This window comes from Trichomycterus rosablanca, chromosome 9 (genome assembly GCF_030014385.1).
Source record: "Trichomycterus rosablanca isolate fTriRos1 chromosome 9, fTriRos1.hap1, whole genome shotgun sequence".
In the NCBI taxonomy this organism is placed as follows: domain Eukaryota; kingdom Metazoa; phylum Chordata; class Actinopteri; order Siluriformes; family Trichomycteridae; genus Trichomycterus; species Trichomycterus rosablanca.
Genome location: NC_085996.1, coordinates 11,796,869 through 11,810,610, shown reverse-complemented (window position 1 = coordinate 11,810,610; position 13,742 = coordinate 11,796,869). Strand labels below are relative to the sequence as shown.

The window sequence follows — 13,742 nt, the reverse complement described above, 5'->3', positions numbered from 1 at the left end:
ATACAACAGTAAATGAACAAAGTGGAAATGTAAGAAGTGGATCGATGATGCACAGCAACATTGGCTCATGTAACCTGGGTTCGAACTTCGCTTCAGGTCACTCTCTGTGTGTGTTTTCTTTAGGGTATGCGTTTAGTAAAAATGAATAAAATTATGAATGGTAGTAATTGATGAAAAGGATAAACATTTGGGCACTTGGGTGGCACAGCGGTCTATAAATCTAGCCAACCACCACTTCTAGTCAATGTTTTTAAGAAGTTGAGGCACTCAGATAGCAAGTTTGAATCTCAGCTCTGCTACTAGAAGGTCGGGTGCTTATACAGTCAATGATTGGCTCATCTGTCTGGTAGGGATTGCCAGAGGGGATTCCTTATAACTGCTGCAACTGTTTTCTCTGCTTACACAATACTGATTCCCATATGAACCAGTCTCGTGCAGGTGAAATAAAACAGTCGGCTATTGCAAATTTGGGTTACCTCCCAAATCTCAAAAACCTCCAGATAGCAGCAGTCTAATATGCTACCCACTGTGAGCCTGACCGGGATGAAGCTGTTTGTGGAAATCACTGAAAAATGCTAACTATAAGGGACCAACATTGTTGTTATTGCTGATAATAAGGTCATTATGTAGTAACACTCTTGTACCCTTGCTTTGGATGAGATGAACTGGAATTTAAGAATGAACTAAATTGGTTTAATGAAAATATTTGCATGTTAAGTTGGAACAAGAACGTTACTGGAAACTTACCTGTACGATCCAGGGGCTGTTGGAGAAAGCCATGATGTCACGCTCCTCCCAGAAGAAGGCAGAATCTGAACGCTTAATCATTTCAAACTTACTGAGCTTCTTCATAGCGTAGGCCTTCTTGGAGACCTTGTGTCGCACCTAAACACACACACACAAATAGTTTTGGTTACATTTGCAGCTAAAATGATTGGACCCCTTTGCTGCTTTACCAGCTCCAACCTTCCACAGTTTTCTACTTGATACCAATCGTGTCTGTATATACACACCAACAGCAAAGTGGGAGATTCAAACCCTGGATCCCAGAAGTAGTGGGCTTGTGTAATTTAGTGCTGCACCTGAGTAACTTAGATTTATAATAATAATAATAATAATATATTGAACTTACAGTACCTTTCACAAACCCAAGGTTGCTTCACGAAACAAAAGCCATTAGAGAGAGTGGAAATATTTAGAGAAGAGGAAGGTTTTTAGCTAAGAGATGCAGAGGAGCAAATAGATGGCAGACTGGGGGCAACAACACTAAAGCACCTACCACCCATAGTGAATCATCTTAGTGTTTATATTTGTATGGCAGTGGTGGATTAGCGCTTAAGGTACTGTGCCCTATCACCACCATCTACCACTGTTGGGCCACTGAGCAGAGCCGTTAACCCTTAACAGTTTGACTTGTATCCTGTCCCAACAGTAAGTCACATGGGTTAAAATTGCGCCTGCTAAATGCCTAAATGTGCAATGACTAGAGATTAAAATTAATTAGTATTTACTGAGGCTGTACGTCTTTCTTGCAGTTCCTCACAGCATAAACAAAATAAACTACTAAAATTCATTTTATTTTGTTGCAAAAACACCCAGAGTTTTTTATTTATTTATATTAGAGTAACATATTTAAAAAATGCACATCATGATGCTAACTAAACTTCAATTACAACCTATCATGTGCAGAATTCCAGAGAATTCCAACCCACACACTGTACGCTCATGTCTGTGTGGGCTTGTACAAACATGCAGAGGCTTACGAGCATCAGCACAGCCAAACAACAAGGCGATACATGAAGATAGCTTACTGATAAAGAATCACTACTGTGGTTCAGAGATGTTCACAAGTCACAAAATACGAGTCCGAGTCAAGTCACGAGTCTTTAGGCTAGAGTCCGAGTCAAGTCACGAGTCAATATAATATACACAAAACATATATTGGTAATGTAGTATAGAAACAAATAATATGTAAGTTCAGATAAAAAACAACAAGAGATTAGCAACTGTATTTAGCCGTTTTACTTTCCTAGCTACCGGTTAAAAGCTTAAACTGATACGTTTCGTTTTCACTGCAAAACAAAAGCGCAAAATAAATCAGGCACAGCGGCCAAAATCCCAAAAAAATAATCATAACCACTGCTTATCTTAGCTTATGTTCTTCCAGATGCTATTAAATTTATGACCGTGTGTCCCATTAGGAATATAATCTGTTAGTTTGTAAATGTGCTAATAATTAAAACCCTCCAAACTTTTCCCGGTTGTGAAGTAAAACACTAACTCATTAGAAAGCCAATCAAGCGTTTCATTGACACATCATCTGTGTGACACTGCAAACTCAATAAATACAAATAACAGCATTTCTTACTAAAAATTACAATCAGAAGGTCTGATTGGTTCAGAAAGCGGTTCTTCCAACCATTAGCGCCAATTCTGTGAGTGTTTCATTCACATCATTTGTTCCGGTGAAATGCACTACGTAGGGTATTCCACCATTTTAAGTGAGATTCCAAAGGTAGGGAGCGACACTTCATCGCTACGCCGGAAGCTGGCTGGAACATTAACCCATTTTGTGTGTTGCGGGTTACGGCTCGAGCTTTATTAGAGAGCACAAAATGACACGATCAGAATATAATATATAGTTAATTGTCACAGGTAATTAATGTTAACACATGCTGCTGACTTTTGTTGTCCATGTGTCATTTTTTGCGAGTCACGAGTCGAGTCTGAGTCATTTGAAATGAGTCCAAGTCGAGTCTGAAGTCGCTGTGTGTGTGACTTACGTGCGACTCGGACCCATCTCTGCTGTGGTTACACTGACTACATATACACACATACACACACACCACATGTGCACTGTTGCTCACCAGTTGCACTGCTCCATAGGCTCCTCTACCGATTAGTTTGATTCGTTCGAAATCGTCCAGCCTCACTTGCAGCTCCCTCAGCCGATTCACAACCTTCTCATCTACAGAACAAAACACAATTACAACTTTTTATGTTCACAATTTACAATAAGCACTTTTTTATTTACAGATCAATTAGCAAAAAAACTGTTACACCTCTACTCCACATTATAGCAGCGCCAAAATACAGATCATTAGCCAGGACATGTTTACTATCCAAACTTTTGCAATGTTTTGCGTTACACATTCCCCCTCAGGCCAAACCTGAAATAAATAAGGAACTGTTTGAAAGAAAAAATGGTGTGGATGATATCAAGGCTCACTCCTTTTTCTGCAGAACTGACTTCAGTGTTGTACTTGTAATTACATGAACAAGAATCATCAGTTCAAGTGTTTAAAGTTAAACACAGTCACGGACTGGGAGGAAACCCGCGCAGACACGGGGATAACATGCAAACTCCACACAGACAGGACACAGACCACTCCACTTGGGAATCGAACCCAGGACCTTCCTGCTGTGAGGGGACAGTGCTACCCACTGAGCCAATGTGCCGCCCGACATCAGCATGGACATGTGGCAGCAGTCAAACATACCACCATACATACATGGACCTGGTGGACCCAGACCAATTGTGGAATGGCAAAAACCCAGAGCTTGCCCTCTATATGGGTTCACTTTTCATTGCTTCCTTGATAATAATGACACATACAATCCCCAAAAATGGGGGAGGGAGGAGGAATCAAAGTCTGTGTGTATTATAAACTTCATAAGCAGGTCTGTTAAGGAAGTTACTGTAAGTGTGTGATGAAAGTGGCAGCTGCCAAACACGTCTTGGCTGATTAAATTAAATGAAATTCCTTGGTTAAATTCCTCCCTAAATTCTTTAGATTCCTCAGTTAAGCATAAGTATGGAGTCATGTGTGGTTTGTTTAGTAATGACTTACATCTGCTCAGGAAGGCATCAATGTTTTTGTTTTTCCTCAGTGCCGGATGGTTCAGATCAAAGGTCAAAGCATTTATGGAATCCTGCACAAAGAACAAAGAATTTAATCCAGTAGATAAATCAAACTAGACAAGAAAATGTCCGTCAGGGTATGAGGGAGACTATTAGTGACTTTTCAAGATCAGGTTAGTCAGGTATGCTATAAACCTGGGGTTAGGGCTAGCAACAAAATTAGAACTAAAATGAGTCAGAAGATGGATACATAGTCAGACAGACAGAAAGATGGGCAGACAGACAGACAGACAGACAGACAGACAGACAGACAGACAGACAGACAAAAATGATTGATAGACAGACAGACAGAAGGATACGTAGACAGACAGAAAGATAGATACATAGACAGAAAAGTTGATATGCAGACAGACAAAAAGATTGATAGACAAACAGAAAGATAGATACATAGTCAGACAGACAAACAGACAGAAAGATAGTTAGAAAGACAGACAGATAGATTAATAGACAGACAGACAGAAAGATAGATACATAGACAGAAAGGTTGATATGCAGAGACAGACAAAAAAATTGATAGACAGACAGACAGAAAGATTAATAGACACAGAAAGATAGATACATAGACAGACACACAGACAGACAGGAAGATAAATACATAGACAGAAAGACTGATAGACAGACAGACAAAAAGATTGACAGACAGACAGAAAGATAGATATATACAGACAAACAGACAGAAATATAGATAGATAGACAGACAGACAGACAGACAGGAATATAGATAGATAGGTAGATAGATAGATCACATCTGGAAGAACATAAGCTTAGGTAAGCAGTGGTTATATATTTTTTTTTTTGCGTGTTTTGGATTTTGGCCGCTGTGCCGTGATTTATCATGCGCTTTTGTTTTGCAATGAAAACAAAACATATCAGTTTAAGCTTTTAACTGGTACCTTCTTGTTACGGAAATTACATTCACTTTACACTCTTACAGGTTGTAATACTTATGTTGGGTTCATTGTTTTAAAATGGTAAAAGTCTAGAATTACACAATGATTCTGTTACAATTACTCTAGTAGCTTGTGTCACCGTCACCACCTGTATCAAATAAATAAATGTGAACTTTTACAGTTGGCATGCAGTGTAGACATTTTTAAGCATCTGACTCTAAAGCACTTGAAACACTTGTGACTGTGGAACTCAAATGAAAAGTTTTTTGTTGGTCCTGTACGTGCCGGTCTTCATGCCACCTGGTATCTGGTCAGCGATACTAATCAGGGATGTTACTGCAGTGCTAAAAATATATTCAAAAGAGACCTCCCACCTCACAACACCACTATTAACCAAAACAACCCCTATTGCTCTCTCAGGCACACACACACACACAAACACACACACACACACACACACAGACAAACACCTCTACTATGCAGCATGCAAACACGAGATTCTACAGAGATTAAACTGGACTCTGCTGCTTTGTTTGCTCTTCCCGCTTTCCCGGCTTAAGTCTAAACTTCCCATAAACACACTCACACAATTAATATCAACCCTACAAATGAGCCACAGCATGGTGTACACACACACACACACACACACATATACAGAAGCAGGAAGTGGCAGCTGCTGTGCATGCTGGAATTGGTTATCTTTCTTCTCAATTCGAGGATGTGACTTCAGCTTCCTGAATGTTTTCCCAGAACGCTGGAACGAATTATTACATGTAGCCAGCTAGCAATTACCTCTAATCCTAGATTAAACAGCACAATAATATGAACAATGAATCATTAATTTTTCAAATCAATCCCAATTTTACAACAATGTAAGTCATTACCATTTGGTCAGTTTGGTCAGGGTTATAGTGTGTCCAGATCCACCCAGAAACACTAAGTACAAAGCAGGACTACACCCTTAACAAAGCTCTAGGCCATCACAGGTCAATAAACTCAACAATTCACAGGGGCAGTTCACTTAATCATCTAAAGACAATTCAGTGCACCCTCCACCTTTTCTTGAAAGCTAGTAATTAACCCTATTACTAGATAACCATTGATGTCATAAGTTCAAGACTAAAATGTAGTATATGTAATGTATATGAATATACAGCATGTGTATCATGCAGTATATTTACATTTACATTTTCAGCATTTAGCAGACGCTTTTATCCAAAGCGACTTACACAATGAGCGGAACACGATGAGCAATTGAGGGTTAAGGGCCTTGCTCAGGGACCCAACAGTGGCAACTGGGTGGTGGCAGGGCTTGAACCAGCAACCTTCTGTTTACTAGTCCAGTACCTTAACCACTGAGCTATCACTGGCCCCATCACTGGTATATGTCTTAATGTAATATGTGTTAATTTACATTTACATTTGCAGCATACACTGATCAGCCATTACATTAAAACCACCTCCTTGTTTCTACACTCACTGTCCATTTTATCAGCTCCACTTACCATATAGGAGCACTTTGTAGTTCTACAATTACTGACTGTAGTCCATCTGTTTCTCTGCATGCTTTGTTAGCCCCCTTTCATGCTGTTCTTCAATGAACCACCACAGAGTAGGTATTATTTAGGTGGTGGAACATTCTCAGCACTGCAGTGACACTGACATGGTGGTGGTGTGTTAGTGTGTGTTGTGCTGGTCTGAGTGGATCAGACACAGCAGCGCTGCTGGAGTTTTTAAACACCTCACTGTCACTGCTGGACTGAGAATAGTCCACCAACCAAATATATATCCAGCCAACAGCACCCCGTGGGCAGCGTCCTGTGACCACTGATGTAGGTCAACTCAAACAGCAGCAATAGATGAGTGATCGTGAGTGGACACAGTATTTAAAAACTCCAGCAGCGCTGCTGTGTCTGATCCATTCACACCAGCACAACACACACTAACACACCACCACCATGTCAGTGTCACTGCAGTGCTGAGAATGATCCACCACCCAAATAATACCTGCTCTGTGGTGGTCCTGTGGGGGTCCTGACCATTAAAGAACAGTGTGAAAGCAGGCTAAAAAGGTATTTAGAGAAATAGATTAACTACAGTATATAAGGTTTTAACCTGTAGTGAATATATGCAGTGGAACATTATAATAATAATGTATAATAATAAAGCAATTAATGTATTTTTCCCTAGCTAAACTACACTAGTTTGCCAGTTTCTGGAAACCATCTTGTCCTCACATAATTTGAATAGTGGATGTCATTAGTTTAAAGTAAATAGATAAACAGTGACATTAAGTTAATACATAACACCCGTTTTGTTCTTTTATAAGTCTTTATATTAGTTTCAATGTTGTAATACACACAGAATGTGGCTTGACTTGGCAAAATGCTCCAAAATTATCCAAATAATCCAACAAAACCTCCAAAAGCATTAATGGTGCATTCACAGACTTTTAAAATTTGCATCATAACTATCAGAATTGTTCTTTTCCTGTTTGGCCCAGAAGACAAAGGACATGACGTCTGTTATTTCCAAAAAAAAAAATTTCAATGGTGTACTAGCCTGGAGAATGAAGCTGTCTTTCTTGATCTTATAAACAAATAGCTTCCGTTTTGCAAAATAAAGTCTTTATTTGCATTTGTTACTGTCAACTGGGTTTACTGACAAGAGTTTTATAAAGAATTCCTGAGCCCTTGATGCTATATTCATTACAGAAGCATAAAAAGGTCCTTTGTCCCCAGAGTCATTGGGTTCTATAACTTCAGCATTCGAGGACAGCGGGTGATAGATAAGGACTGAGGGCCCTACATGTAGCCATGTACAGTAGGTATGTGTATATACATGTATATAGTATATTTATACACATGCTTATGTATGTCGGTGTATATATAGATATGGCTATATTGGCCCAATTCAATTCAATGTGTGTTGTGTGTTTGTGTTTAATCAGAGAAGCTCCCAAAGTTCATTGGGTAAGACCACGCTTTCACAAACACACACACACACACTGTATAGAAAAGAAGACATCAGTGTTCTTTGAATAGAAAATATGATGATTTGACTGTATAAAAGGATGCCAACCAGAAACAATTTTCCGCTCGAAATAAAAGCTCGTTTGACAAGTCTTCCTACCCTTAACAAGTGCCCTTAAGTTACATTGCATCAAAGGTGTGGATCTGCCCTTCAATGCTTAAGGGGTAATTATGGTGCAATTATGCTTCCGGGTCAGCTAATAGTCGTTCAATAGTTTTTCAGCAAAGCTCTGTAAACTGACTCGTTAGTTTGGGTGAGGTGTGTAATAAACAATGAAACATGCTGGGCAGGGGTACTGCAAGACTTAAGGAACTACCAAGTCGACACCCCCACACACACACCTCACTGGAACGAGATCAGGCTAAATGGCATGCACATTCCTGAAGGGAGGGCGTGTCACCACACACACAGAGATCATATCTCACAAAAGCTGATAAGACTGAAAGACTGAGAAACACCAGTTCAGACCTCTGGCTACCACCTCTTGTTATTTGTAAGCACTTTTGAACAGTGCTTTACATTTACAATTTCTAACATCTGTTTTAATATTAGAACCCGGCTGTTTTCAGAGATTTCAATGTTAAGTTAAGATGGGGCCTGGACAGGTATTTAGGGTATTTAACAGGGTTGGTGGAGAAAGCAGTTCTGTCGTAGAGGATTTTACTTTTCTTGTCCCATCACCTTGCCTTCATAAAATCATTAAAGCTTAATAACATAAAGAGTGAGTCACCAGGCCAAGAAATCCATAACACGTCAACAATTGGGCCACCCTGGATTGACATCAACTGGTTTAATAATAGCCACTCATAAGCACTGCATGTACAGAGATGTCTAAAGATCTCAAAAGCTGAGACCTAAATTGACCCATATTGCATCAGTTAGGCTTGATATTTTGTCCCCGAAAATACATCGCAATCCTTATATGCAAGTAAAATGTTTGCCTTTTCCACATCCTATGAATCCACTTATTCTGGCCAAAAAATTGTCTAATGTCTTTCAAACGACTGCAAAGTTTCTAGAGATTATTAGATTGAATCCAAGGCCACAAACACGATATGCATTGGGGGACATGTCCCCTCCAATATTTAGATACGCTCAAAACGTCCCTTTGTTTAATGTTTAGATTTGTAAGTGTTCCCATCGGTTGCTGATATGGCAGGAATGTTTTAGAATGGCAGGAAGTCACCAACCCACCCCACCTTGATTTCCCCCTTTCTCAGTTCAAATCATGGCTACCTTGGTTTAATGTTATACTATTGGTATCAGTTATCAGAAAAAGGTCTGTATGATAAAGTAAGTCAGTTTTATAATATAGTGCTATATATAGTCCATAATGGACCCATATATATATATGGGGACAGTGGTAGCCTAGTGGGTAGGGCTTTGGGCTATTTACATTTACATTTTTGGCATTTAGCAGACCCTTTTATCCAAAGCGACTTACAGTACAGTTACAGTATACAGTCTGAGCAATTGAGGGTTAAGGGCCTTGCTCAAGGGCCCAACAGCAGCAACCTGGCAGTGGTGGGACTTGAACCAGCATCCTTATGATTACTAGTCCAGTACCTTAACCACTAGGCTACGGCTTGCCCCAACTGCAAGGCTGAGAGTTCGAATACCAGCTCTGCCATCCAGCCACTGTCAGGCCCTTAACCCTGTCTGACCAGGGGCGCTGTGCAATGGCTGACCCTGCGCTCTGACCCGATATGCAAAGAAAGAACTTAGTTGTACTGTAAACATGTATATGTATATATGACACATACAGGTATTCTTTTTTATTCTACATTTTAAATAATCAATTGCATGACCTTGATTAAAAAGTTTAACCATTAAACATGGACCACTGGTTGGCATGTTCTGGCAAACAGAATGGATCCACAGATCTAAAATCTCAGCTCACCAATATTCACTACAAACACCCAGATTCTGCTTACCAACAGACTCTCCAAATTAAGGGCTGATCGCTGGTCTCTGATCAAGGCCTCCAGTTTACTAAGTCGGGACTCGAGTCTCATCTCAGCTCCGGGCGTCATGGTGCCAGTCAACAGAGCTCAAAGTTCTCACAGACATGAGACAGAAACACAGCAGATCTGGGCTGATCGTAGAGCTTAAAATCCAGGAATTTGGAAATGAAAACAAGACTAGATCCTCAGTCGGTTTGTATCCGGAGTTTAAAAAGTTCTACCGGTGTCCTTCCGAACAGCCCCTGTTAAATTAGTGACCGCATGCGTCCTCCGTCCTCCTTCAGTCACAGTGCGGGACACGAACCACCCACATGCGCTCGCTGAATTAAGAAGGAACTAGTGCGCGTTTATCAGCCGCTTGTGTATCTGTACTGAACCGAACACAGTGAGGTTGAGGAATTCCTGCTCTCTGATCTCACCCCGCACTTTTAGCACTGCTCTCAAAGTCTGAGTAGAATTCAATATAAAGTCCAGTAGTTTAGTCTAGATCCTCAGGTTTGTATTAAACAGTTCTACCGGCGTCCTTCCGAGCAGCCCTTATTAGTCTAGTAACCGCATGTGTCCTCCTCCTTCTGTCAGTCAGTGTGGGACACGAACCTTCACTGATCTTCTGCATTCACCCACACGCACAGACCTGATTGAAAAAGAAACTAGTCTGTGTATGTGTACTGAACCGAAGACTGTGAGGTTGGGGGTATTCCTGCTCTCTGATCTCACCCCGCACTTTTAGCACTGCGCTCCTACTTTCAGCGCTCAGTGGCGCAGCGTCGCTACAAATAAGCGCTTACTGGCCCTGCACTAAAATAACCAGTTACACGTGTGTATTTCAGCACCTTCTGTACCCTGTGTGTTCAACCATTAAGAAAATTCACTGGTGTTTACTGTGTAACTTACGGGCCCAGATAGTGAGAAGAAATAATGGCCATCCAATACAAAGATTACTTCAAATTTTTTTAATATCTACATATAATATTCTTGTCTTGATGTTATTAATAGATAGATAGACAGACAGACAGACAGACAGACAGACAGACAGACGATAGATAGATAGATAGATAGATAGATAGATAGATAGATAGATAGATAGATAGATAGATAGATAGATAGATAGATAGATAGACAATCAGACAGACAGGCAGGCAGGCAGATAGACAGACAGACAGTAGATAGATAGATAGATAGATAGATAGATAGATAGATAGATAGATAGACAGACAGACAGACAGACAGACAGACAGACAGACAGACAGTAGATAGATAGATAGATAGATAGATAGATAGATAGATAGATAGATAGATAGATAGATAGATAGATAGATAGATAGATAGATAGATAGACAACCAGACAGACAGGCAGGCAGGCAGATAGACAGACAGACAGTAGATAGATAGATAGATAGATAGATAGATAGATAGATAGATAGATAGATAGATAGATAGACAGACAGACAGACAGACAGACAGACAGACAGACAGACAGACAGACAGACAGACAGACAGACAGACAGACAGATAGATAGATAGATAGATAGATAGATAGATAGATAGATAGATAGATAGATAGATAGATAGATAGATAGATAGATAACACAATTTCCACTTTATTGGCAGATATTGGAAATTTAACCAGGATTGATTGGAACCTACACAGTACTGTCAGATTATGGATACAGAATTGGCTGCCATTTCTTACAAAAAGCACACTGGGACGCAGTGGCGTAACTAGGAGCTCAACAAATTATATATATATATATATATATGCTGCATACTGAAATCTGATCAGAATGAGTTAAAGGTAGGTGAAATAAAATTATAATGAAGTGAGTTCATGTCATGGAGGGCCCCCCCCTGCCATGGGCCCCAGTGCACTTGCCCCCCCTGTAGTTACGCCCCTGCTGGGAAGAAACATTGGGCACACCAACCCAAAGCAAAGAAATTCATAACAAAAAAAATGAATTTTGGAGTGGCTTAGTCACAGCCTGATTTTAACCTGATTGAACATTTGTGGAAACACCTGAAACTGCTTCTGAACCAGTCCCCAAGTAACCTGGTAGAATGACTCAATCAAAAATGCTCTATCACATGGTAAAAACAAAGTAAAAATTATCCAGACTTTTAAAGACTTATCCAAAAATACTAAAAAATCTAAGCTATCAAAGATGTATACCCTAAAATATGTTTTAATGTAATGTATTTGTGTACAGTATTTTGTCAGACACAGCAGGTCAGTTAGCTAATTGCCAATTAACACAGTGTAATACTAGTTGTAAGGTTTACTACTATCCCCAAGGCTTAGAAAAGAAGAAGCTAATAATAGATCCATTTACAAGGTGATATCCTACATAAGGGAGAAAAGTAAAGTCATACCTGAGCCAACACCTTTCAGAGGCATGTAAGCCTGCATATGATCTGTTTATTAAGCAACAATATTATGCTGTTAGAAGATAAACACCAGATTTGTTTGCCAGACACATATTATTAAGCATAGTTAAATACTATATTCAGTAATAAGATACCAAATCCAAAGACCTCAATCCATTCTAAAAATAAACTTTTGTGATGTCCATAGTTATATAATGTACTATTACTTTGTGGCACTGCCTCCTAATTTCTTATTAGTTATTATGTTTGATTACAGGTGTTGGTTTTGCTGTGACCAAATAAATAAGGTTAGTGTGGCTGCACCCATTACAAAGTACATAGAACAGATGGAACAGTGGTATCTTGCCAGGACCAGAATAATAAGATCTAACTCCAAACCAAACCTAATAATAAGATCTAACTCCATTGAAAAAAAAATTCAAGATAGTAAAAGTAAATCCAATGACCACCAAAAACAGGTCTGCCATAAATTAGAAGCTGCTGGAAAGTAGGTGAAACTGTCCCCAGTCAAGTAAGCTTTAAATTGCTTTGTGCTTAAAGGTTGCAGGTAAAATCACTTGGTGAAAGGTAACGTCACCTGGTCATTTTGCCATGTTCATGTGATTAGCTAAAGATTTAAGATTAACTAAAGATGCCGCTCAGGTGGCGCAGTGGTAAAGTACGCTAGCTCACCAGAGTTGGGGTTTCGAATACATTGTATCGAACCTCAGCTCTGCCTCTCCGACTAGGCTGGGCGGCAGTATGAACAAGGATTGGCTGTTGTTCAGGGTTAGGGGTAAAAAGTCGGATCATAGGTCCTCATAACTGGTGCAACTGCGGCCCCTGCTGGCTGACTGATGGCGCCTGCACAGGGCTGAGGAATAATGCTGATGGGGGTGTGGCCCTCCGTGCAGTGTACATTTACATTTTTACATTTTCGGCATTTAGCAGACGCCTTTTATCCAAAGCGACTTACAGTACTGTGATAGTATACAGTCTGAGCAATTGAGGGTTAGGGCCTTGCTCAAGGGCCCAACAGCAGCAACCTGGCAGAGGTGGGGCTTGAACCAGCGACCTTTTGATTACTAGTCCAGTACCTTAACCACTAGGCTACAACTGCCCTACACAGTGCTTGTCAAGTATATGAACTCGACTCGTGTAGGTGAAAAATGCACTATCTGTACTGACTGTGCATACCGGAGTGGGCGTATGTCAGTTGAGAGGCGTCCTCAGTCAGCGGTGAAGGGTCGAATCAGTATAGAAGATGCATTCAGGGTAATTGGACACAACTAGACTGGGGGATAAAAATTGAAAAAAAAAAAAAAAAAAAAAAAAAAAAAAAGATTAACTAAAGATTTTGGAGCAGGGGTTACTTTCTTCCATAAGCAACCCTTAAGTCCTGGGCAATGTGAAGCCCATACCTGGATTACATTTGACCAATTTATGATGAGCAATATGATAATGTGATGAAATAAATTTTCTGACATTATTGGTTTCATCTCAATACAAATAGCTAAGTGGCACTTTGTAGGCACAGCAACTTCATGCATTTTATTCACCAAATGAATAGTT

The 13,742-nt window shown here is 40.0% G+C and overlaps 1 protein-coding gene across 4 annotated transcripts in view; it reads right to left on the bottom strand.

Moving 5' to 3' along the window:
• The window catches only part of LOC134320488 (rho-associated protein kinase 2-like), a 55,738-nt gene extending 45,193 nt beyond the window's left edge, over nucleotides 1-10,545 (bottom strand). For all 4 annotated transcript variants that reach the window (XR_010013698.1, XM_063001892.1, XM_063001893.1 and 1 more), the window contains exons 1-4: nucleotides 9,780-10,545; nucleotides 3,852-3,933; nucleotides 2,868-2,968; nucleotides 748-885 (exon numbers count right to left, since the gene is read on the bottom strand). Coding sequence is in view for 3 of the 4 variants with exons in the window: in XM_063001892.1 (XP_062857962.1) it covers nucleotides 748-885; nucleotides 2,868-2,968; nucleotides 3,852-3,933; nucleotides 9,780-9,878 (420 nt within the window). In the remaining variant the exon portion in view is untranslated. The remainder of the gene's footprint in view (nucleotides 1-747; nucleotides 886-2,867; nucleotides 2,969-3,851; nucleotides 3,934-9,779) is intronic.
• Between the last annotated feature and the right edge of the window lie 3,197 nt (nucleotides 10,546-13,742).